Consider the following 26210-nt stretch of genomic DNA (forward strand, 5'->3'; position numbering starts at 1 on the left):
ACATTGCACCTCAGGGCTTGGGTTACAGCATCCCAAGAAGCAGCTGAAAGGGCCAAATGATGCCACTTGGCAGTGCAGGGCATTGAATCCCATTTTATGAGAACTTTGGCCAGTGGGAAAGAGGAGATGCATGAAGCCTAGCCAATAGATTCCCTCTTTTTCCTCCCTCTGATGGACTGGTCTGGCGCATGGATTCTCTTTTCTGTTATCCAGGATATCCCATGACAGGTGGATATATCTGCTGATGACCATGGCTCTGTACCTCCTGGTGTCTCACTTTCCTTCTTTCCCTCACTATTACTGCTCCAGACTTTTACACACCCCACACATTAAGCATCATTGTTGTCAACCTGGCCTCAGGCTCTGTTTTCCAGAGAATCTGGGCTGAAACAGTTGGCACTGATATCCCCATTTTACAGATAGGGAGAATATGACTGAAACTCAGAGAAGCTGAGTGATTTTGAAGTCACATAAATAACAAGTGGCAGGCCAAATCCAGCCCAAATTCTAGGTCTGTAACATATTACCTCTGCACCTAAGACAAAAAAGTTGTCTTGCTAAGGCAATAAACTGACAAGGACAGGGCTAGTATAATGTCCTGAAGCCTAGCCATTACTTCAGAAAGCACAATAAAATACAATGGTCAAACCTAGAAATGGAAATGCTATTAATTCATTCAGAAATCCCATAAAATCCACTAATATATTTCAGGAAGAAAAAAATAGGCTGTTATTAGGCAAAGCTCCAAAACCAAACACAAGAATCTGTACTGTTCTTAGCCAAAGGACTTTAATCTTGTTACACTCTCTTCCTCACTCTCAATTTTCTCTGTGCCAAATATTCCATTACCAAAATTAAATTGGCGATATTTAACGACAGCATAGAAGCATATAACATTTTTCCATGAATGTGCACAAAATAAGGATTCAGAAATATCATGTTATACTGGTTATAAACTGCATGTTTCTAATTTACTAATTTTGCTATTTGTATTTATATAATCATTTTAATAGGTAATACATTCACATGGGACAAAAAAGATATTCAGTTTAAAATCTCCATCTTACCCCATTCCCAGCTATCCAGCTTCCCTAAGACACTGTAGTGTATCCTTCTGGGAGGAAGGAGTTAAATCAGCTGGCTGAGATCTACTCGTTCCTTTACAGAGAATATGCCCCCAAGGGAGAGGCATCTGGACCTCTAGGTAAATAGACTTAACTGATGTCTGTTAGGAGGCAGAGGCACTGTTTCTAAAAGGTCCCTGGGGGTCGGTCCTGGCTAAGGGTAACCTATAGTAAATAGAACCCAGTATCATTGACTTGGGCATCCTGGGAGAATGTCAGGTAGGCTATACCTGGGCATAAAATGAAGATGCTTCCTAATTAAATGCTCCCACTGTGGCAGGTGATCCTGTGGACCTCACATAGAGAGTGCAGCTCTAGCTGATGTGGGGTGGAAGGGGAGGGCCTCCATAACTTCACAGACCTCTCTGTGCTTCATCTGAGCATTTTGGTTGTGTAGGCCCTTGCCACATTTAATAAAGCTCAGGACTGGGAAATATCTCTCTGATTCATGGGAATCTATGTGTTATTTCAACTTCTAAAGAACTTCTCTGCACATACATACTTCTATTCTTTTTCTAACACTTTTTACACCCCTAGTGGTATATTATACATACTGTTCTGTAGCATGATTTTTTTCTGTTAATTTGAAAAGCTAAAAAAAAAATCAAAGCCAGAAAAAGGGGCAGGGGAGAGGGGATCACTTTTAATACCATCCAAAATATTTGTTTATTGTATAGTTTTTACATTTTCTGCATTAAGCAAGTTTGCGGGGGGGTGGAAATGGAGTATATACAAATTGCATTGACACAGAAGTACTTTCATACATTGTGGGATGTAGAAACAGGTACTTTCATCCATTGCTTATGGAAGCATAAAATTGAGATAATCTCTTTGAAGGACCATTGGGCCATGGCCGTCAAAGGTACAAATGCATGTTTCCTTAAGTCAGCAATTCTACTCTAGGAAACTCTTCTATAGATAGACTTGCACATAGGCAATTCATTGTGTGTAAAAGATTATTCGTTGCAACACTGTTTAGGAGAGTAAAGCTTAGAAATAAACTAAATGTCATCAACAGAAAACGGATTAAATTATACATAAATACTGAAGCTGTAAAAAAATGAGGAAGCTTGGGCTTCCCTGGCGGCGCAGTGGTTGAGAGTCCGCCTGCCGATGCAGGGAACATGGGTTCGTGTCCGGTCCGGGAAGACCCCACATGCCGCGGAGCGGCTAGGCCCTTGAGCTATGGCCGCTGAGCCTGCGCGTCCAGAGCCTGTGCTCCGCAACGGGAGAGGCCACAACAGTGAGAGGCCCGCGTGTCGCAAAAAAAAAAAAAAAAGAAAAATGAGGAAGCTCTTTATATACCTACATAGCATTATCTATAACTAGACTAGTTATAGCTACACACTAAAACACTTTTACATTCGCCCCTGGGAAATTGTTGGTGTATATATTTCAAGATTTTTGTATGTGCATGAACATACTTGTGAATTTTTCCAATATGATATTATACTACTTGTGCTATTTTATAACCTACCTAATTTATTGATTTTTCCAATATGATCAACATTATCTTATGTTAAACAAACTGCAAGAATATGAAATTTTCCAATACTTTAGGTAAAGTAACACATACATGTAGAAAAGCACACAAAACACAAATGTATAGTTCAATGAATTATCATAAAATGAAAAAACCCACTTCACAACACCGTGGCAATCTCTACATCCTCTCTCCTGACTTGTTTATGAATTCATAATCAGTCTTTTTTGGAATAACATCCCATTTTAACAAATGGAAGTGTTTATATATACTACAAATTTTGTATTTTAAGTATTGCAAAATAGTTTCCATCTGCAATATAGGGCCAGTGATAACTTCACTTTCTGATAACAAGTTAACTGAAACTTATTTCACAGTATCCTTCTTACTAAAACAGCAACTGCTCATTTACAAATCTGAGCTTGTGAAGGGTCTATAATGTGATACGTGTGACATGAAACTATTCATATAAACTCACTTGGCTAAACATGATGAAGACGTCTAATGAATTAAGGCCACAAATCATTTCTGAGTCTCTTTTCTATGGTTGACACTGGGCTATATGCCACACTTACCAATTTTAGTATCTAGTACACTTTAGTCAAGGACTTATGTAAGTCACCTTAAAGATGGTGATTTGAAAAAAAATGATTAAGAAAGACATTTAAATACTAAATGATGCTTTAAAAAAACAGTAAATTTTGTGAAAATTGTGTTTCTTGGACACCTAGTATTCCATAGAAAACTGACAGATGTACCATTGGAAGAAAAGAAGCAAAACAGGAAAGTTTTTTCTTAGAAAATCTTACAAATATAAGTGAAAATTACCACATATGTACATATAATTTCCCTTGTTAGTACGTGGCTTTCACAAATGGTGGGGTCTCTCAATGTGTGTCAGGAAGCCCCCAGACCCCACAGTTTATCAGTGACTTTCCAGTTTTCTCCTTTTTTGCTGTTGTGAAGTTGGCCTTGTCTCCTCCAGTCTCACTTTCTCTCAACCTTGAGTGAATCTGTAAATTTAGGGGCCCCTGTTGAAGAGAGGAACAGGAGGTCAAGATATAAGAAAGCTCTCCCTCAGAATGAAAGGTTGCTTTAATATAAGAATATCAGTTAATATAATACAACACATGAATCTTTTGAAGGAAGAAAACTCTATGATATTTTTGAAAAGTGCACAAAATGTATTTGATAAAATTCAACCTCTGTTCTTAAAAAAATTTCTTAGCAAACTAGGGACCAACAGGAGTTATTTAATCTGATAGTGTCTACAAGTTTGTGTGACAGATTACCAAAACATAATGGCTTAAAAAACACATATTTATTATTTCATTGTTTCTGTGGGCCACAAGCCCAGGCAGACATACTAGAGCTCTCTGGTCACGGTCTCCCATATCTGAAATCAACATGTTGACCCCAGTGTTCTCATCAGGATAGCAGGGCCCCTTTCCAAGCTCATTCAGGTAATTGATAGAATTCAGTTTCCTTCTAGCTGTGGAACTGAGGCTCTCAGCTGCTCGAGGCCAGACCTCTCCACAGCCAGCTCACAATATGGGAGCCTCCTTCTCCAAGGCCAGAGGGAGAGTGTCGTTCCTTAGGAAGGGCTAAGAGTTTTAAGCCCTTAGCCCTTAGTAGCTTAAAGCCCTTAGTAAGGGCTTTAAGAGCTTTCAAATGATTGGAGAATTTAATGACATCTGCAGAATCCCTTCATCTATGCCATATAGCTTGACCTAATCATGGGGAGATATCTCATTATATTTACAGGTCCTGCCCACATGCAAGAGGAGGGGCTTATACAGGGTATGTACACCAGAGGCCACCTTAAAATTTTTTCTGCCACAAAACTTCAGACAATTTTTTTCCAGAACTGAGTTTAACAATTAAGTGTATACTAAATCTATATTTAAAATCGTTTGCAGCCATATGTCCCAGAAACAAGTCTTAGAAGGGAAAATATAAGAGAGACCAATTAAAATAGCACTTTAAAATAGAGTAATTAGGGACTTTCCTGGTAGCCCAGTGGTTAGGACTCCTGGCTTCCACTGCAGGGGGCACGGGTTCAATCCTTGGTGGAGGAAATAAGACACTGCCTGCCACGTGGTGCAGCCAAAAAAAAAAAAAAAGTAATTAGTAGTATACATGACAAAAAAACTGTGTTATCTCTATGGAGAAAATCATAAAACTTTAGCCAAAAACATTAAATAAGGTGTATTTAGTGCTATACATCACTGATAGATTAGAAAATTCCATATTGTTAAAATGTTAGTTCTTGTAAATTGATTTATATATCCAGTATAATCACAATTTTAAAAATCTCAGCAGTTTTAGTTCATTTGTTTTTAGGATTGGTCCAAATCAATTGATTCTAAAATATATATGGAAAAATAGAGAAATAAGACTATCCAAGTAAATTATGAAAAGCATAGACAAAGGCATACACTTTTCTCTACCAGATATCAAGGTATGTTATAAGATACACTAATCAAAACAGTATAGGATTAATGCAGCAACATGGATGGACCTAGAGATTATCATACTAAGTGAAGTCCGACAGTGAAAGACAAATATCATATGATAGCACTTAGATATGGAATCTTAAAAAGATGATACAAATGAACTCATTTACAAAACAGAAATAGATTCACAGGCATAGAAAACAAACTTACAGTTACCAAACGGGAAAGGATGGGGGAGGGATAAATTGGGAATTTGGGTTTAACAGATACACACTAGTATATACAAAATAGATAAACAAGGACCTACTGTATAGCTCAGGTAACTATATTCAATATCTTGTAATAACCAATAATGGAAAAAAATCTGAAAAAGAATACATATATCTATGTATGTATAACTGAATCACTTTGCTGTATACCTAAAACATTGTAAATCAACTATACTTCAAAGAAAACATTCAATGATGTGTGTGTGTGTTTCTGTGTGTGTGTGCATTCACAGCAACAGATGCAAACAGTAACTCAACACCAGGTACATCTTTATGTAAGGACTCACTTGAAAACATACATGTTCTTTGGTTATGTTTAAATTTTTTTTTTTTTAAGAAATTTAGTAAGTGCCCAAAAGCATGGAATTGAATCAAGGGTAGTATTTTAAGTTCATAAATTTGCAAAACACATACACACACTTATATCCATATATTTTAGAAGTATTTTAAAGTTTTTAAACCCCTATCTTTAGTATTTAAAACAATAAAGGGTAAGCAATTGTATTGAGTGGTAGTAGAGTATTATCAGTGTTTGCAGTGAGACGCTGGAGTCATCTTGCACCAGCTTGTAAGAGCCAACTGGCAAATTTTCAGAAATGCTTCTAGCTGGTGGATATCAAGTTGGTAGTTTGAAATCAGTCACGTGGGAGTACTTAGCACACAAAAATTGGCAAACTCAACAAGTCTGGGCTTCTCAGCCTCAGGGATGTGGGTTGTTGTTCATTTACCGGCAAGTCACTGGCAGTTGGGCAAAATGGTGTTATATAGAATCTATCCTACTATGTTTCTAATTTTTAAGTGTTATGTTTATGCTTTAATAGTAAATTGTACTACTGATTTATGTGAAATATGGACTTTTAGTTATATTTTAGTCATATTTTCTCTTGTAAGACAAGCAAAATTGTTTTCTCAGCTTCTATCAGGAACATATAAGTTACTGCCTAGTGATTATCCCGAAGTATTTTATTAGGTAAAATGAGAAATGTTCAATTCTTGGCCTGTACTGTCTAATATTTAAATGCTTATCTGTGTCTAATTTTGGATTTCAAATATGATGACAAAGTGAGAGGAGCTTGAAATATGGACAAAAATTATACTTAGGAATATAAACTTAAGTTTATTAAATGGTGAACTGTTGTTCTTTACCTTCACTGAAATGTAAATAAGACAAAAGGAAAATTTTTTTTAATGCATGATTTAAGTACTTTGGGAAATATTTGGTTCAAATATCAAGAAATATTTACTAAAATGAGATTTGTAAAATGAATTCTTGTATAGATAACAAGAACTGATGATTTAGTTAACATGTTTTATTGCCTTGGAGCAGAGCAATAAACTCAATGGACATCTTTGTTCCTTCCCAGTTTCTTCTCTACGATAAAAGTAAATCTTGACTAACTGTGTTAAGTACACGAATACAGTTAGCCTGATTTCCCAACCTTCAAATGCCAAGACAACAGATATTTGTTCATAATAAACATGGTTTAGATTTTTTTTTAAGGCTGAGAGTTAAATTTGGGGGTTCTTATGCTTTCTTGTTATCAGGGCATCTTCTCCATCTGGAATTTTCTCTGCTTCTTTTCTTTGTCTGTTCTATTCCTATCAGAGGAGCTCTAAAGCTCAATATCTTCTGTGGCATTTTCTCAACCTTCCTATTCTGAAATGCTCTAGACCATTGAATACTTAGTGTTTTCTGAACATTATTTAACTTTTATTATGCCTCCTCATTAAGAATGGAGACTCATGCCTCTCTTGATCTCACAGAATCTAGCATAAGGCCTGCACATAATATATGCTCCATAAAATTTGCTGAATGAAATGAAGAAACCGCCTGGTATACTGCAATATCCAGGGCCTGGTGATTATTAGAGATTACCAAACATTACACATAATATTTATACTTGGAGTCCTTGATGGTTTTGTTTTCCCCCTTCATGTACAATTTGCCAGATTTGTAGCACACAATTGCTTTGAATAAAATTTGTGCCTCTCTCTTTTCCAGTTCCCATTTAATCCTACTTTAAAATTGACACTAACTTGCCAGGTCCCCAAATATCATGTAATCAGACAATATAATCAGAAAATGAGGGGGCAAGTAGTTACAGAAAGGGAGCTATTGTAATTAGAGTCCAGTGAAGACTTTATAATATTGGGGTGGCTGGTCCTAATCGCAGTTGACTGGACTCCAAGGGGAATCACAGGGAATTATCAAATAAACTGTATTTGCAACTATAAAATGTCCTTTTTCTGATCTGCAGTACGCAGGCACAGGTTTTCATACTCATCTGGCATTTGGATTTCTTCTTCTGTGGGTATTTATTTTCTTTTCTATTTTCCTTATTGGGCGGTATATCTTTTTCTTAATTATTTGTAGAACTTCTTGAATTTAAACCTTTGTGTGTTGTGTGTATTTCAGGTCATTTTGCTCAGTTTGGCTTTACTTAAAAATTGTTTTTATTGGGTGGCAAATTTACCAGAATCCTTTTATGGCCTCAGTGTTTCTTGCGTTACTCAGGAAGGCTTTGCCATCAGATGATTATAAAAGTATTCCCCCAAAAGCTTTCCAAGAACATTTGTTATAGTATATTTTTTCACGAGTGGATCTGAAAAATATTTGGATATGTAGATTGAGGTAGAGATATTTTTTTCCTCAATGAGGAGGAAATTGTCCTAACACTACTATGCATCAGTCCAATTGCTCCCACCTATTTGAAACGCCATTTTTGGACATTATTAGTATGCATCAATATTCATTTCCCATGGATGACCACCCTTCCTATAAGTGATGCAGTCTTATGATTAGTTCTGGCCAGTGGACCATGAGCTGAATTGGGATGTGCTACTTCTGGCCTAAGGAAGCCAAAATCTCCTTGCGGTTTTTACTTTTCCCTTTCCCTGCTATGATCATGGGGAAGGTCTCGTGTTGAGGTGGCAGAGCCATAAGACTGAAGCAGCATGTATTACGTAGACCCTGCCTAGTGTTCAGCTTCCCCAGAGTCTCTTAGGCCAAAGAGGATTTTGCATGACAGAGTAAGGAACTTTATGAGTCAAGCCTCTGAAATTTGGGGGGTTGTTTGTCACTGCAATCTAAGTCTACTTTATCCTGTCAACTACACCACCTTTAACATATATAAATATCCATATACATATAGTTTTGTTTATTGAGTCTTTACTCTGATCCATTTTTCTATTTGCTTCTTCTTATACCAATACCTCCCTGTTTTATTGTAACTTTATAGCAGATTTAATACCTGAGAGAGCAAGACCTACATCATTGGTCTTTTTCAAAATACTATTGTCTAGACTTAAGCATTAACTTTTTAAGATAGATTTTTAGAATTCTAAATGAAAGAAGTTGGTTGGATTTTGAATCCTATTGCATTAGATTTACAGATTAATTTGGGGAAATTGACATCTCCACAAAGTCCTCTAGCTTTTTTCATATGTCTTGCATGTTTCTTTCTTTCTTTGGGTAGTTTTTGTTGCTCTTGAATGTGATGTTTGTCTATATTACATTTTAAAATTAATTCTTACTGGTATATAGGAAGAGAATTGACCTGTGTATATATCTCTTGTATGCAGCTTTTCCTGAGCTCACTTATTAGTTTTGAAAAAAAATTAGTTGATTCTCTTTCCCCAGCAGGTGGTCCTGGGGTTTCTGTTTGCTGTTTCTTAGAGGCTTATCATGGCTCCTTTTGGATTCATTTCTAGTCACTAGCCTGGAACAATTCAGTTTATTTCAATCATTTATGGTTTCTTCTACCATCTGTTCTAGGAAGTGTCCTATTTAATAATTCTCCCTCCACCTCTTGTTCCTGTAAGGCATTTAGCAAATCTGTTTGTGTAATTAAATTCCTGTACTATTATTACTTTATGGACTAATTTTACAGCATTGTGTAGCTTATTTAATGTTTCCATACCAGTTTCTCCATCCTCAATAGGAAAATCAGTGCATATTACTTCTATAACTTATTACTATGGAGTTTGTAATCTGAATACAATCTCCTTATCCCTCATTGATTATCTTAGTAATATTAAGTCCCACATTGCCAATTTTATCAAGGTCTTTGCTTGTTACTATGTTTTTAAAGTTTCTACCATTGGAATATTTGTTGTCATCTGGCTTCCTTTTCCTACTAGGAGCCATGTGTTTTTGTATAACCATAGCTGCCCGCAGTGCCACCATTGGAAACTGCTCTAGGGACAAAAGTTATTTCTCCCAGTGCCAAGTACCAATCTTCTATAAACTGTGATTCCATGCTTTAAACATGAAAAGGATTGAGCCCTGACCTAATTATCTAGGCATTATATTTATCTCATTTAATCTTTATAGCCACCTTATGCAGTAGGTTCTATTATTACCTGCATTTAAAAAGAAAATTTGGTGTTAACTGGTTTTAGCCCCAAGTCACATAGGTAGAAAGTGTCAGGCCAATGCCCTAGCCTACTCTGTGCCACCCCACCACACACTTGCCCACACATGCTTGCTATACTCCTTCCTAGTGACCCTAGTCTGAAGGCCAAGAAATGCAATCCTTGAACACTCATTTTGTGTTAGAAGTAAGGAAGAGCTTCAGCAATGATACTCTCCTTTCCTAACTTTTCGTTTTGCGAATTTTCCAGCCTACACAAAAATAGAATAGCAAAAATGAACTTAGCTTCAGCACTGATTGATATTGTGCTACTTTTGTTTCATCCATTTTCCTTCCACCGCCCCCAAATTTTATTTTTGGAGTAAAGAGAATTTTAGACATCATATTATTTCACCCATAAATATTTCACTATCTGTAACCAATAAAGGCTTCTAAAATATAATCATAACACCATTATCACACCCAACAAAATTAACACTAATTCCTTAATATCAGATCCTATTTTAAGAATTTGTTTTACCAATCATATATCATATACAAAAGCTACACTGAAAAGAATGATAGAATTTCTGTGTATGCCATTTCTTTCTAAAAACAAAATAAAATATTTCCCACTGAGTTTATAGGACTGATCTGTATAAAATAACTGACTTTTGGTAACATTTATTGCAAGGCCACTTTCCAAGTTTACAGTGGTTTGTAAATTTGGGTCTTACAGATAAGGGCTGGCTCCACACAGAATTGAGCAACAACTAATTAACACCTAATTCACGTATGATCATCTCTGCCAGCAAAATTCATCTTTCTCACCGTAAGTACTGATTGGAGATTGATCTCATGTGCCCTGCAATACTCTTAGTTGCATAGCTGTCTTTGTTGATTTGATTTCTGCCCAGACAGAAATCACACTTTTTCATGATATATTGACCACACTACCCAGTTTTATGCTTTTCACATCTAATGAATTCTTGTAAAGCAACACTTTGAAACAGCACACCCGACCTCTGATTTTAATTCAGTCTTACATACTAATGGTGTAGTGATCTCAAGGTACAGATGCATCGAATGGGTATCTGGAAAGAGATGTGGAAATCATTTAAGGCCATTCTCATTTTAGAGCTAACAAAAGTGTAGCCAAGAGAAGCGAGAAGTCATTTAATCGCAACTGTCACTATTCTTATTGACTCATTTTATCTGTTAGTACCCATGTTTTAAACGTTTTTTTGTGAAATTAACATTATTTTTGTAAAAAATACAATTGCACGGTCTAGTTTCATTATCTCCAATTAGGCAGTGCTACTTCATTATACACAGGCAAAGAGTACTTAAAATTTCCTCTCCCATTCAGTAAGAGATGCCCAACATGTCCTTTTGTTTTTCCATTCAGCAGTTTACTTGTAGTCCATTGCTGTTATTTTTGCTACCATTGAATAGGTGATGCATTTTTTTATTACTGGAGACGTTTCTCTTTAGAAAAAGCCACACGCACCAACCCCCCCCCCCCACACACACTTACTGGAGCCCAGGCACACGCCGGGCAGGTTCTAAGTTAAGCAACAACGGCTCATCTGTTTATTTTCAACGCCGCGGTCAGAAGGGAGAGGGTGGCCGTTGCCAAGGCAACCGACGCCCCGGGCAACAGCGAGTCAAGCCGGCAGGGGGCGTGGCCTCCGCGGCCCGGGCAGATAAGAGGCGGTGACTGCCATCCCGTTCTCGAGCTGGGCTGGTCGGCGCGGTAGGGTGGAGGCGGGGCGGCCCGGTTTTTCCTCGCACTACTTGGGAAGGCCCGGTCCGGAGGCCGGCCGTACCCTCTGTCCCAGACCCTGCCGAGGAGCCTCGCTCCGCGTCCCGACATGGAGGGCGGGCGCCGTGGCCCGCTGCTCACGGCGCTCCTGGTCGCCTGGGTCGCGGCGGCGGCAGCTGCGGAGGCGGAGGCCGGCCCGGAGCAGGCCATGCTGCCGCAGGAGCGGAGCCTGGTGCGGCCCATGACAGCCTCCAACTGGACGCTGGTGTTGGAGGGCGAGTGGATGCTGAAATTGTGAGTGTGCCCGCCCGCCCCGCTCGCCACACGGCCCTCGCGGCTGCCGCCCTCTCCCACTACCGCAGTGCCTACTGGGCTAGACCTCGGGCCGGGACCCGCCCAGCCAGCGACCTGCAGAGCTGGGCCAGGCCCCCGACGCTGCGCATGCGCGCCCGGCCCTCCGCGTTGAGGGCTGCGGGTTTAGCGCATCCTCTCCTGCCTGACTAGTTCCCTATTTTGAGAGGAAGTGTTTTAGGGATGGGGTGGATGAGCGGTTTACCAAGGGGAGGAAGGGGAACAGAGAAATCTGCAAGAAAGTCTCTAGCTTTTGATAAAAGTGTATGTAGAGGGGAAAGGGCTGTCATTCAGTGACCCTTCTGTACAGAACAAATAACGTAGCACTGACTAGGCAAGGTACTTGTTGAATGAATAATTGCAGCATGGTGAAGGGCAGACCAGTCTGTACAAAGTATCTCAGTCTTCATTTTGAAGACCCGATGTCCTTGTGAAAGATAAACGGAAAGGTGGGTGCTTTTGAAGTTTTAAAACAAGATTGCAAATAAATGTTGATATTTGCTATAGTTTTTAGAGGTAGAGATTTCTGGGTAGGTATCATAACTTAATTGTGCTAGTGTCTTAAAGAAAAGGATATTAATAAATTGCCCCTTTTGAACAATAAAAAGTACATATTGGATAGTGCCTTGGCTTGAGGAGAGGTAAATGCAGTTTTGAGTTAGGAGCAGGGAAGATTTATTCATTATAGTTTAAAATTTAGGAAGGAAGTAACCATTCGAAAGACGGCTTGAAATAGGCAGTGGGCAGATGTCTCAATAGGCTAGAGAGACCATCGTGGGGGGCTTGTAAGGAAAATGGAGAATCGCTGAAGAAATAATCACCGAGACCACATCTCCTTAGCCTGTGGTTTTCAGATGATACACATACTTGATTGCTAACATCTGTTAACTAATTTTACGTTGAGGACACAGACTTTAACAGAATTGAAATTTTCCTTCATTTGTCTTAAGACTAAATTTTGATTCTTTGAATTTAGATTGCAAACAGATTATTCTATAGACTGAAAACCTCAGGCCCAAAAGTTGTAAGTCACTTAGTAGATGACATTGCTCAAAGAACATAATGCACAGTACTGTTTCAAACAAGTATTTACCTTTTGGTCACAAAGCAGGGGATATTTTAGACTTCAAAGTAAAATGCCTTTGGTATCATAATAAATCAATGAAATTATTAAAGAGATCTGTAGACATGAAGCACTGATTAAAATTAACCAGTTAACCACTTTGAATAGAGATGAGGTCATTTTCTATTTAAGAGAGAAAATTTTAAAGTAAGCATGACAGGACTGTCATGTTTGTAATAATTGCAAGAGTTTTAGAGAGATTGTTTTTTCAGCTAGTAGTACAGAAAGTTGTTTTTTAAGTAGGTGCTTGTACAATGGAGGTTTTCTAGATGTCAGTTTTCTGATTAAAACTGAGTTTGTGTATGTGCATGATGAAGGTCAAAGCAGAAAAGACTTGTTATGTTTAATGGCCTCAACTCCTTTATAGTTCCTTTTGGAGTAGCTATGTTCTTATTTTTCTTTTTTTAAGTAAAAACTAAGAACACTAAAGCTCAGGTAAGTGTAAGCCAAGTTAAGATTATAAACAAGCAACAGCCAACAACTCTTATGGCTATGTTGATGGTTCAAATTTTACTTCATAAATGTACAAGCTGAGGTGTAGTAATCAATTGTTGTAAGCTTGCTATGTGTCCATTGTATGGAGTTATGTTTGGGCTCTGGTTCAGGATGATACTTGTAACCGAAAGTAAGCTGTGTAGACACTTGAGATCTTCTTAGAAGTTCTCTTTTCATCGAGTACACTTCAGAATAGGTTGATATGAAGTGCAGCTAGAAAGGAAAGAACCATTATCTCCAAATTCCAGAAGCTAAGTGCTCGTCCTGAAGAAAATTGTGGCTCTTTATTTGTGATATTCCTCCTCCCTTTGACAAAATCCAACACTTAAAAAAAATAAAATTTATATCTTCAGTACCACTATAAGCCTACTATAAATTTCTAGAAATTCTTTCAAACATCCAGTAAGTTATCAGATTTTTTTTTCTGGTGTCTATAAGAGGAAAACAAAATGTGTTAATACTTGCTCCCATGTTAGTACTTTGTTCAGATGAACTGGTCATAATAAATGGAGATTTTTAGGGATCCACAGGTGATGATATATTTAACTTCTCAAAAGAAGCAAGTTAGGAGGCTTTCTGATAATATTAAAATTTTAACATTACTTTGAATGACAGTTCTTGTTCATTTGTTTATATGCTACCTCTCCTCTGGGGACTTTTTCTTTTTGATCCCACTTCGTACAAAGTTCCTATAATACAATTCCTGGTTAGATTGGTATCAATAATTTATTTTGAAGCACGTAGCAGTGTTTGCTCTGAGACATGAAAAGTCCTTAATGTAAAATTTAATTTGTTATGTTTTCTTTGACTTTCAAACACTTTTTTATATTCTTGCAATTGAATTTTCAATTTTTAAAAAAGCACTTCTCTGTTAAGGAGAAATATCAGCTAAAACTATATTTGCAGTAATTCACATTTTTATTCTGAAACCTTTTAAAACCTGAAAAATTCTCCCATTACTATTAACATTTTCTTTAATTCTGTGGATTTTTTATACACTCAGTTTTTCTCTTCTTATTTGCTTTCATACATTCTTTTATACTTTTTACCCCTGTTTCTGCCATGTCTCTATAATTGGTTTGCTGTGCTTTCTTCCTCTTAACCTCTGTTGAAAAGTTTGTCCTTTCTTGGGTTAGGGAAGATTATCTAATCTTTAAAAGGCCTTCTGATGTTTTCTTTTCTCTCTTTCCATTGTTTCATACTGTTCTTCCTTCAGTTGCTTTGTAACCTTTTGCTGTTTTAAACACTTGCTTGGTTCCCATCATATCAGTGCTTGAGAATACTACTTTTGTTCTTTTGAAACACAAAAATATACAATATAATGCTGTTCTGGTGGCTTTTTTACCCCAAAGACATAAGTAGATATCTACAAAGCTTAATTTTGACCCACATACTTTAAACTGATATCTAGAGGAAAAATATGTCTTTGGGTTAAAATATCTAAAATATTTATCTCTAAGGCATAGAAATCTTTATAAAGCAATACTTTTTCTGACTTTGTTCTTGGGATGATCATGTTTCAAAATTGAAACTAGTCATCTGGTGATGGAGAAAAGCCTCATTTATTTCCCTAGGATCTCTTGGTTTTAGCGTTGTTTTTCTAGTATCCTTCTTATAATTGGGAGAGAACATCATTGCCTTAACTTGCCCATATCAAATAGTTATAATTTCTTGCAGTTTCATCGATAGTGGTGATTTGTTGATTGAATGTATAAGAGATAGTCATTAAATGCTTGTTATGTGTCAGGTTCAGGGTTGGGGACTTGGGAGGATGAAAGTGAATAAATTATATTTCTTGATCTCAAGGGACTGGCATGTCTGCTGGGCTGTGAAGGAAATAAGTAGCATAGGTAGCATTTGTTTATTTAGCAAATGTTTGTTGAATGCTTCCTCTCTTGAGCATTCCTCTGTGGTTCTCACCAGGGTACTATTACCATTTTGAGTTGGACAGTTCTTTGATATGTGGGGATGGCTCACACATTGCAGAACCTTTGGCATCCCTGGCCCCTGCCCATAACATTCTAGTAGTCATGTGACATCAAAAATATTTAAACCTCCATCCCCTATACACACTTCCAAATGCCTCTGACTGGAAACCACTGCCTTAGGTACTGTTATGGGTAATTTAAAAGCATGCAAAAGAGGAGCTTATAGGCTAACATAGAAGTATTTGATTTCACATTGTTTCCACAAAGGGTAATCATCCACATCTTCTCCATCGTCATCATCATCACAGTAAATAGTTACATTGCTAACATCAGTGTAAGCGATTCAGAATGCCCTCTTTCAGAATTTGAGCATCCCAGAAATCTGGTGCAGAATTATTATTCTCATTCTCATTAACTAAAGGAGACGAAAACTTCGGAGGTTAAACCTTTAACCCATATCCTTAGTAAGTGGTGGGCAAGGCCAGAGCTAGAATGCTGGCCTGAGCTTTGCAATCCCCAGTGCAAGCTGAGGAGAGTAGTTGTATAGTGGGGGAGCCTGGAGGAAGGCACAGAGCCTGGCTGACTCATGCTTACGCTTTCAGCTGGCCTGCACCCTGACCCATATAAGAGGAGGCCTTTTCCCTATGGGATTCAGAGGTCCACCCATGACTTAGCATCTCTGTAATTTCTGCAAACTAAGAACATCGCTTTGAGTGCATTCCTGACACTCCTTACCATTCATACAGGTGCCCTGCCTTCTCTGTACCCCAACCACCCAGGAAAATTCTTTCTTGTTTGTATCTAGCATGACCTTATCACAACTTATAATCAATTTATATGTTTTTGTACTTGGTTTTTGTCTTACTCCTCCTCTAGATGATAAGCTTTTAAGTAGAGGAACAAAGTTTTTCCTCCTCCTGTTTACAGAACCTTAATAACTGTCAAGTTCTAGGTGTTCAATAAATACTTTTTGACTCAGTGAATGAATGAATAATAGACTTTAATTGTTCTTTAATAACGAGCTAGTATATCACTGAAGGAAACAGCTGTATATATTTTCTTAGGTACTAAGGATAATCACTATCACCTCCCCTTTGTTCATTGATGTAATAAATATTTACTGTGACCTAGAATGTGCCAGGCTCTGTTCTAGGTACAAACAATGCACCAGTCACTGCCTTCATGGAGTGTTCATTCTAGTGAAATTTCTCTAGCAGGTGTCATGGTAGATCCTAAATGACTATCTTTTAGATACAAAAGAATACTAATAGTTTAAAAAGTTGCAACAACAATGGACCAGTTCCCACTTCTGAGACTCAGGGCTGCTTTATCTCCGTCACCAAAAGAACACACTAGGTTAATGGATGACCTTGGTACATTCCAGCACAATAAACTCTGATTAAATCTTAGCAATAATGGCATTAACAGTGCCACAGACCAGTGGGTAACAGCGACAAAGAAAATGGAGTATCTAAAATTACCTCAGTGGCATTTGTATACTTTGAGGGTCAGTTTCACCAAAATCCCTATTTATATAATAGTCTGTCTAGAGATTAGGGACTAGGATTTTTTAAAATGATGAAATTTGCATGATTTAATCATTACTGATATAGCAAATATGTTGTATGCAGAAACAGTTGTATGCAGAAACAGTTCTAGGGAAACAAAGCAAAGAGGATCAGAAGTTAATTAAACTGTACCTCAAACTTTCTTCCTTTCTTTTGGTAATGTCTTTCTTATTCCTACTGTCTGTCTCTCTGTCTTTCTCTGTTGGATCTTATTTTCCTTGGACATTTTTATCACACAAATACCTCCATCTATGTTCCTGCTCTGTGTGGTCTGAGGTGACTGTCAGCAAGTCTCTCTGAATCTGCCTTGTTGCCTTACAACAGTGAGGCCATAAGGTTCAGATGAGCTAACGCATCATAAAAATGTCTCTGAAACCAGGCGTATATTACAAATGTCATTTACATTAATGATTTTCTTAATATGTGCCTGCTTTACATGTGTCGTCTGATCTTTCAATAACCTTCTAAGGTAGCTGCTGTTATTATCCCATTTTATAGTTGAGAAAGCTGAGGCATGGAGGGATTATTAACTTGCTCAAAGACACATGGTTAATTTGTAATTGGTCTCTCTGATGCCTCTGGCAGAACTCTTATCCAATATATTGAAATGCCTATTGAAATGTACTTAATAATAAAATGTTCCTTTTTTCCCTAGAGTTTACCAACTGCTTGCCCCAGTTTCATCTGCCATTTGGATATTTAGAAAATATGTAGAAAACAACTATTTTCTCAGATGAAGAATATAATTTTCTTTAAAGTTTGTTCACTTATGTATTCTGCAAACATTTATTGAGCACTTACTCTATACCAGGATGTACTTTGCCTTGGAAGTGTAGGTATACAGTGTTTATAGAAAAATCCACATTCAAAGATGTCATGTCAGCAGATTGTTCTTGGACCATGTTCTCTGGTCCATGTCTCCTGGACCTCAGGGATTGGACAGTGAGCTATAATGGGACGATTAATGACCTTTTAGAATGATCTTGGAATTGGCTATACTAGTCTTTTTTTTTTTTTTTTTGCGGCACGCGGGCCTCTCACTGTTGTGGCCTCTCCCATTGTGGAGCACAGGCTCCGGACGTGCAGGCTCAGCAGCCATGGCTCACGGGCCCAGCCGCTCCGTGGCATGTGGGATCTTCCCGGGCCGGGGCACGAACCTGTGTCCCCTGCATCGGCAGGCGGACTCTCAACCACTGCGCCACCAGGGAACCCCTATACTAGTCTTTTTTAAAGATAGAGCTAGAGAGGGCCAGCCTTCTACCTCTTCTCTTTGCTTCCATCGTATTCTTCCCTGATCCATTATCCACAGAACTGCTGGGTGCATTTTACAAAATGTGAATCTGATCAGAATTCTCTTACCTCTTTAGGGCTAACCATGGAGCTTCAAATAGAGTGCTAACTCTTTATACAACTTTAGTTAAATGCTCAGTACTCTGCACCTTCACACACATTGTTCTCTCTGCTTAGATTAGAACATTCCTTGATCCCTCTCTGACTGTTACTCCTCCTTTAGATCTTAGCACAGTTGCTTCTTTCTCTTTGGGCCCTTCTGAGATCACCCAGCATCTGAGTGTCTCTATACCATCTTTTCTATACTCACATTTGCCACCTGGTTTGTAATTACCTCTTTGGACTGTATACTCCCTAAGGAGAGGAGGCACATGTGTCTTGTTCACAGCTATAGCCTCAGCTTCTTGGTTGGTGCTCAGTTCATGTTTATTGAATGAAAAAAATTAATGTAAAAAGCAGAGTTCTGATTGAAGACACAGGTTCTTCTAATTCTTAAGTGTCAGGTAGAGTTTGTTTAGCCTATAGCTTCTGCTTTCTTTCTCGAAATAGTTCAGAACTGCCACAGATGTTTGGAAATGACTCACGTTCTTGGGGACCCACTAGCAGATCTTGTGGTCTTTGCTCATCAGATTTGTAGCTTTGATGGATTTGAAACTGGTTTGGCTAGTTTAGGGGTACCCTTGTGAAAATTGTTCTCCTTTAGTAGCACTTTCAAAACAGTGTGCACCCTCAAATATCAAAAACTATCTGGAAAGTGATAAAATTTGGGTTGATTGTAGCAATAACATTGAAATAAAATACTTTAAGTATTATAGTAATTTGTGAAAAATCTTAAACTTTGGCTAATTTTTTCCCAGGGAATTGATATTCCTCCTGGAATATATATATAAATATATATATATAAATATTATATACTTATAATATATAAATAATATAATAATATTATAATATAATAATATGTATTTATAATATATAAATAATATATAAATATAAATATTATATATTCATAATATTTATATTAAATTCTAGGAGGGAAATGTGCTTCTGTTTTTCGTTGTCTAATGACTTTGGGAAAACTTGCTTTTGTGTCTCCCTTTAGTTAAGAATTTATCTTGTCAATTTAAATACTCTATTTCTCTATTTTGTTTTACAGATATTTTTCATGTATGTATATTGATTAGCTATTATTCTTTTATAGTTATGCCCCTTGGTGTCCATCCTGTCAGCAGACTGATTCAGAATGGGAGACTTTTGCAAAGAATGGTGAAATACTTCAGATCAGTGTGGGGAAGGTAGATGTCATTCAAGAACCAGGTACTGTAAATGTTGAACATTAAATGCAAAAGTTAGTTGCTTTTAATTTTAATTTTTTCAAGCATTCAGAAAAGTTGGAAGACCAGAATATTGATTACCCATGAACTGACCACCTAAAATCAAGATAATATTTTAGCATATCTGCCATCTGTCTGTGTTTGTATTTACACATACATATGTGTATATATTTATATTTTTATTATTTTTTTGCTAAGTCATTTGAAAATAAGTTGCAGACATCATGAGACTTCACTCTTCAATACTTCAGCATATTAAAATCTCCCTAATTATTTCCCACATGACTTTTTATAGTTTTTTAAACCAGGATCCAATCATGGTTCACCAATTACATTTGGTTGTTATGTGTTCTTAGTCTCTGTCAATCTAGAATAGTCCTCCATTTTTTCTATGCCATTGATATTCTGAAGAGAACAGGCCAAGGATTTGCCTAGATGTTTCCTTATGGTGACATTTAACTTGTTCTTATATTTTCTGTAAACTTAAACTTCAGTGTAAATGCATAATTTGGATTAGACATTTATGGAAAGGTGATGCTGTGACTTTATATTGTATCCCATCGTAAGACATGTACTGTCACTATTAGTGATGTTGAATTTGAGCATTTGGTTAAGGTGATGACACTAAACATCTCAGTTGTAAAGAAAAGACCCCACTTTGTAGCTGGAAAGTAATCTGTGGGGTGATACTTTAGGCTTTTAAGATCTGTAATGATCTTACCTGAATCAAATATTTTATTAAGAGCTCCAGAATGGTAAATTTCTAATTCTGTCACCATCTACATTTATTAGTTGTTAATGATATAATTTTTCAAAAGAGGGAGATAAAGGAGACTTTAATTCTGAAAAGATACAGTAAATTTGTATTTATAGTTTAAAAATAACTTTATGTAACTTTGTGTATTATATATAAATTGAGAAAAGTTGGGTTTTTATGATTTAAATCTCAAATTTGACTATTTTAAAACTTTATAAGTAATTGTTTTCCTATCTACATTTAATTTCTACCTATTGCATCCTTTCACAAGGGGGAAAAAGATGGTAGGTGTGGAAATGTAGCTATTCCTTCTCTGTAATAACTGAGTTCAATAAACACAAAATAATGAATTACCAGTTACTGGGACAACAAAATGAATGATGTCCGTTAAGATCTATGTGTTGACAAACCCATGGAGAGAGATTTCTGCTACAAGCCATGAGTCCTCAAGCCTCAACCTTTTTAAGCATTTAAAACAAAACCACTTCTGCCTCTCTGCTATTTAGAGATGGACAGTTATAGTTATTAGTTCATGATTTGGGCTATTATAATTAGTTTTCCTGCTTGGAGGTCAAATCATTGCAATGACATATCTGTGGTAAACTTGTTTTTGTGTTTTTAATAGTTTGAGTCCTTGTTAATTTGTGGGCACCAGACACATTTTATGATGAGTTTCTTAGACATGCAGCCGGCCTATTCTCATTTCAGCCTTTTGGCATACCTGCTGTGAATTCACAGCATGATTTGAATTAAACGAATTAAAGTTAGCTTTGTGATGGATTCACAGATCTAAAGTCTAACTGAATACTGTCTTTCCTCCTAAAATGTAGACTTATAAACTATTTTTCCATTGTGAATGGATGAAATGCTTTTTCGATAATGAAGTAAGAGAAATTGATTATGACAAAATATATTAAAAGCAAATTTATCATTGACTCATAGTATTTATATAAGTGTAAAACCTTTTCAAAGAAGAAGAAAAAAAGTCTTTGGTCTGATGTCCTATGAAACTAGTGAAGAAACAAAGTCCAAAAAACAAAATGTGGTTGTTTTGTGTCTTAGTATTTTTAAAGTAGAGGCCCTAGAATTCTTTTAAATGATAACAACTGAAAACCTGTAACTGATAAGTAAAAATTAGGAGCCAGAATTCTACACACATGACTGAGTGGCCTAGAGAATATTTCACTGTAGATTATTTTATGTTTATAAAACTTTTATGTTTATAATTTTACTTTAAATTACAAACCTAATGCTTTCAAATAATATTTTAATAGCATTTAGAAATAATATGTTTATGCAACCAATTTTTGAGTTGATACCATGCACCAGACCCTGTTCTGGATAGCAGTGATACAGACGAATGATGCAGGTAAATAATGGTGCAGGTGAATAAGGAAGAAAAGACCTGGCTCCTCATTGAGCTTACATTCTAGTGAAGGGGATAAACAATCACAAAAGAAAACTGGGAAATAATGTCTGGTGGTAGTAAGGTCTATGATGAAAAAGAAAGCAGGGTAAAAATGTAGAAAATGGTGGGAGCCACTATTTTAATAGGATGTCCAGGGAAGGGCTGTTTGACTGTAGGTCTTGACAAATTAAGGAAATGAATTTCAACAAGGTTTAGGGGAGGAGCATTCCAGGCAGAGCAAACAGCATGTGCAGGTAGGAGTACTTGGCTTATTTGAGAAACAATATGGTAGCCAATGGGGTCCTTGAGACAAATGGGACTGGAGAAGGAGCTAGGGACCAGACCATTTAGGCTGTTGTTGGCCATGGCAAGGAGTTTAGGTTTTATACCAAGTATGATAGAAAGGAAGCTACTGGAAGGTTTTGAGCACGGGAGTGACATTATTTGATTCATGTTTTAAAAGTATTCATTTGGCTATGTGAAAAATTGTCTGTAGGAGGTCGGAAGTGTAAGCAAGAAGAGAAGTTCAGAGGTTAATGCAATAGCCCAGAGTGGAGAGGATGGTGGCTTGCACTAGTAGCAGCAGTGGTAAGTGACTGGATTGGAGATACGGCATTTGGGTGGAATATCCTAAAGGATTTCCCAGTAGATTGGTTGTAGCACTTGGTGAGAGGAAAGAAGATGGAAGAGACTGAAGGAGGATCAGGTTTGGGACAGGGTTTAATTTGGAGATGTTTCATAGAAATCCAAATAGAGGTGAGCTAGAGATAGGCATTTAAGGATCATCAGTGTAGATGGTATTTGAAGCAAAGGGACGAATTGAGATTACCTAGGGAGTGTGTGCAGAGAAGTGTTCTGTGGATTGAGAACTGGGGCATTACAACATTTAGAAGAAAAGAAGTTCCAGCAGCAGAAAAGGAGAAGCCAGTGAAGCAGGAAGGAGATGGAGAAGTATGGGGTCCTGAAAGCTGAATGAAGAGAACATGCCTTATGTGGCAAACCTCTGGGGCAGTTTGTCCCTATTCTTGGAAGCTATTTAAGTATTTACTTCATTTTTACAAAATCTTACCTCCTGAATGAGTGGGAAACCATCAAAATGATATTATTTTCCCCAGGGCTGAGCTCTTTACTAGATATTTCTGTATACAGATTGATATTTGGGTACAGATCTGCATTACTGTATCTTTCATCAGGGCTGCTGTGCACAGGAGTGCTAGTTAGGGATAATTTCATTTCTTTTTTAAAAAGAAGGGAAAGCAAGAATTTTTGAGGTGTTAATGCATACTCTTTAGTTATGCCTGTAACTGTTCCATTGGTATATCTAATAAGAGATTTTTTAGGTATTTGAAATAGAAAATAAGATTTCAGGATTATAAAGACACTGCATTTTTACAGCTGAGATGTAGAAGTCAAGGAGAGCACAGGCCTTAGATTAGATTGCATTATATTGCCTGTTTAATACTGCATAGGCCAGATGATGTTTCAGTTGAGTTGACTTTGGAAAATTAAATTTAATGAGTATATACTTGAACCTTCTGTTCCATGTGGATGAGCTTAGTTGTCCAGGACAGGAAAAGAGCAGCTGCTCAGAGAACACCCATGGCTGTTGCACTAGATGAGAGGTAAACCAGACCCTTACCATGGTCAAGAATAAGTGCTGTCTTTAAAGCCACTAATTTATTATAGAAGACAATTTAGTTTACTGTACTTTAGTTAGTGTTGATATTTTAATTTTATAATTGTAAAACTTAGTCTTTTGTATTCTATTATACTGACAACTTTATTTCAATTTCAAAGGTAAGATTAGTTCTACTTTTTTTTTTTTTAATTGTTTTCCTTCTACTTCTCTCTTTGGTGATAATAACTAACTGTGGAATATTACGCAGCCATAAAAAGGAATGAAATTGGGTCATTTGTAGAGACGTGGATGTACCTAGAGAGTGTTATACAGAGTGAAGTAAGTCAGAAAGAGAAAAGCGAGTACCGTATAGTAACTCATACATGTGGAATCTAGAAAAATGGTATAGATGATCTTATTTGCAAGGCAGAAATAGAGACACAGACGTAGAGAACAAATGTATGGATACCAAGGGGGAAAGGGGTGGGGAGGGAGGAATTGGGAGACTGGGATTGACACATATGCGTTATTGATACTATGTATAAAATAGACAACTGCTGGGAACGTACTGTAAAGCACAGGGAACTCTGCCTAATGCCTGGTGGTAACCTAAATGAGAGGGAAGTATGAAAGGGAGGGGATATCTGTATGTGTATGGCTGATTCATTTTGTTCTGCAATGTAGGCTAACACAACATTGTAAAGCAACCATACTCTAATAAAAATTAATAAAAAAAAAAACCTAACATTTAGCAGCATTTACTTCAGCCTGTAATTGTGTTAAGCACTTACATACATTTTAGCTTCATTATAATCCTAGGAAGAACAAACTATTTATATATTATTACTCATAAAACTGAGGCTCAGAGAGGTTAAGTAACATGCCTAAAATAACACAGCTAATAAATGATAGAACAAAAGCTAGTAGCTGTCCCCATTTTCTTAATATTAAATTTAAATAATTTCTGTTGTGCTTTTGCATATGAAATTAGTTCCCTGCCATAAATTTTATTTCTCTAATCTTTAATTCTTCTTTTTCTTTTGCTATATGTGTTTAAGATAAGCTTGCTAATAAGAAATTAAAATTTTTTCTGCATTTTGGATTAATGTCATTTTATGCTGCAATGCAGTCTTCATTTTAAAGTGGAAGTTACCCTTAAAGTATAAAAGGTACCGTAGAAATTTTGGGATGTCTCCTTAAGTATTTGAGGTGTGCTTGTTTCTTCCATACTTTCTGAAGTTTGTGTCACTGAACCATTATGCAAACCTTGAAATGAGCTGCTGCCCTGTTATAATTCTTTAATATCTGTACTTGTTTTTAAATCATAAAGCCACAACCTTACATGGTGCTTCTGTGTTCCAAGGTGGTCATGGTTTAACTTTTCAGGTGATGAAGGTCTCCCTTAACATTTCATAGTATCAGTATTAAAAATTAGAAGACATTCATATCAAAAACTATAAATTTCTTATACCCTTTAATGTAGCCATTTGGGGAACAAGTGTGCTGTTGTACCGTCTAGCCTGAACGAGAAAGATGCAGAAATCTCAGAGACCATCCATCACTGTGTTTCTTTTTTATTTTCGCATTGATTTTCATGGGTGCATTTATTTATAAAATTTTAAGTTATGTTATCCAAAATAAGGCACAATTTCCAAAGCACTTAAGACTAAACTAGTGTTTGTTACATCTTTATTTTATTCTAACTTTGAATCAGAGATTTAAATAAAGAAATTAATAACATTTATTAAGTACTTATATGTCAGACCCTGTTTTCTATGTGCTATATAAATATAAAATCACTTAATACTACAATACTGCAAGATAGAAATTGTGATGCCCATTTATAATAAGAAAACTAAAGCCCAGAGAGTTTAAATTAACTGTCTCATATTAAAAACTAAGAGGCAGAAGTGGAGTTTAACCCCAGGTAAGCTGGCTCATTAATCTGGAAATTCATATTGTATAATTTAATGTGTTTTATGAACTATTTTTTTTTATACAGCAGGTTTTTATTAGTTATCTATTTTATACATATTAGTGTATATATGTCAATCCTGATCTCCCAATTCATCCCACCACCACCCCCGCCCCGCAGTTTCCCTCTTTGGTGTCCATACATTTGTTCTCTACATCTGTGTCTGTTTCTGCCTTGCAAATGGTTCATCTGTACCATTTTTCTAGATTCCACATATATGCGTTAATATATGATATTTTTCTCTTTCTAACTTACTTCTCTCTGTATGACAGTCTCTAGGTCCATCCATGTCTCTACAAATGACCCATTTCGTTCCTTTTTATAGCTGAGTAATATTCCATTGGTATATATGTACCACATCTTCTTTGTCCATTCTTCTGTCAATGGGCATTTAGTGCTGCAGTGAACATTGGGGTGCATGTGTCTTTTTGAATTATGGTTTTCTCTGGGTATATGCCCAGTAGTGGGATTGCTGGGTCATATGGTAATTCTATTTTTAGTTTTTTAAGGAACCTCCATACTGTTCTCCATAGTGGCTGTATCAATTTACATTCCCACCAACAGTGCAAGAGTGTTCCCTTCTCTCCACACCCTCTCCAGCATTTGTTATTTGTAGATTTTCTGATGATTCCCATTCTAACTGTGTGAGGTGTTACCTCATTGTAGTTTTGATTTGCATTTCTCTAATAATTAGTGATGTTGAGTGGCTTTTCATGTGCCTCTTGGCCATCTGTATGTCTTCTTTGGAGAAATGCCTGTTTAGGTCTCCTGCCCATTTTTGGATTGGGTTGTTTGTTTTTTTAATATTGAGCTGCATGAGCTGCTTGTACGTTTTGGAGATTAATCCTTTGTCCGTTGATTCATTTGCAAATATTTTCTCCCATTCTGAGGGTTGTCTTTTCGTTTTATGAACTACT

General features: G+C 36.8%; 1 protein-coding gene across 1 annotated transcript in view; it reads left to right on the plus strand.

The window, feature by feature from the left end:
* The first annotated feature begins 11416 nt into the window (after nucleotides 1-11416).
* Nucleotides 11417-26210, plus strand: part of TMX4 (thioredoxin related transmembrane protein 4) — a 44859-nt gene continuing 30065 nt past the window's right edge. The window contains exons 1-2 of the mRNA XM_022556469.3: nucleotides 11417-11743; nucleotides 19403-19518. Of these exons, the coding sequence (XP_022412177.1) occupies nucleotides 11559-11743; nucleotides 19403-19518 (301 nt within the window). The 5' untranslated portion in view covers nucleotides 11417-11558. The remainder of the gene's footprint in view (nucleotides 11744-19402; nucleotides 19519-26210) is intronic.

This window comes from Delphinapterus leucas, chromosome 15 (assembly GCF_059928025.1).
Source record: "Delphinapterus leucas isolate spDelLeu-1000000601 "Yukka" chromosome 15, BTC_Dleu_Yukka2, whole genome shotgun sequence".
NCBI lineage: Eukaryota > Metazoa > Chordata > Mammalia > Artiodactyla > Monodontidae > Delphinapterus > Delphinapterus leucas.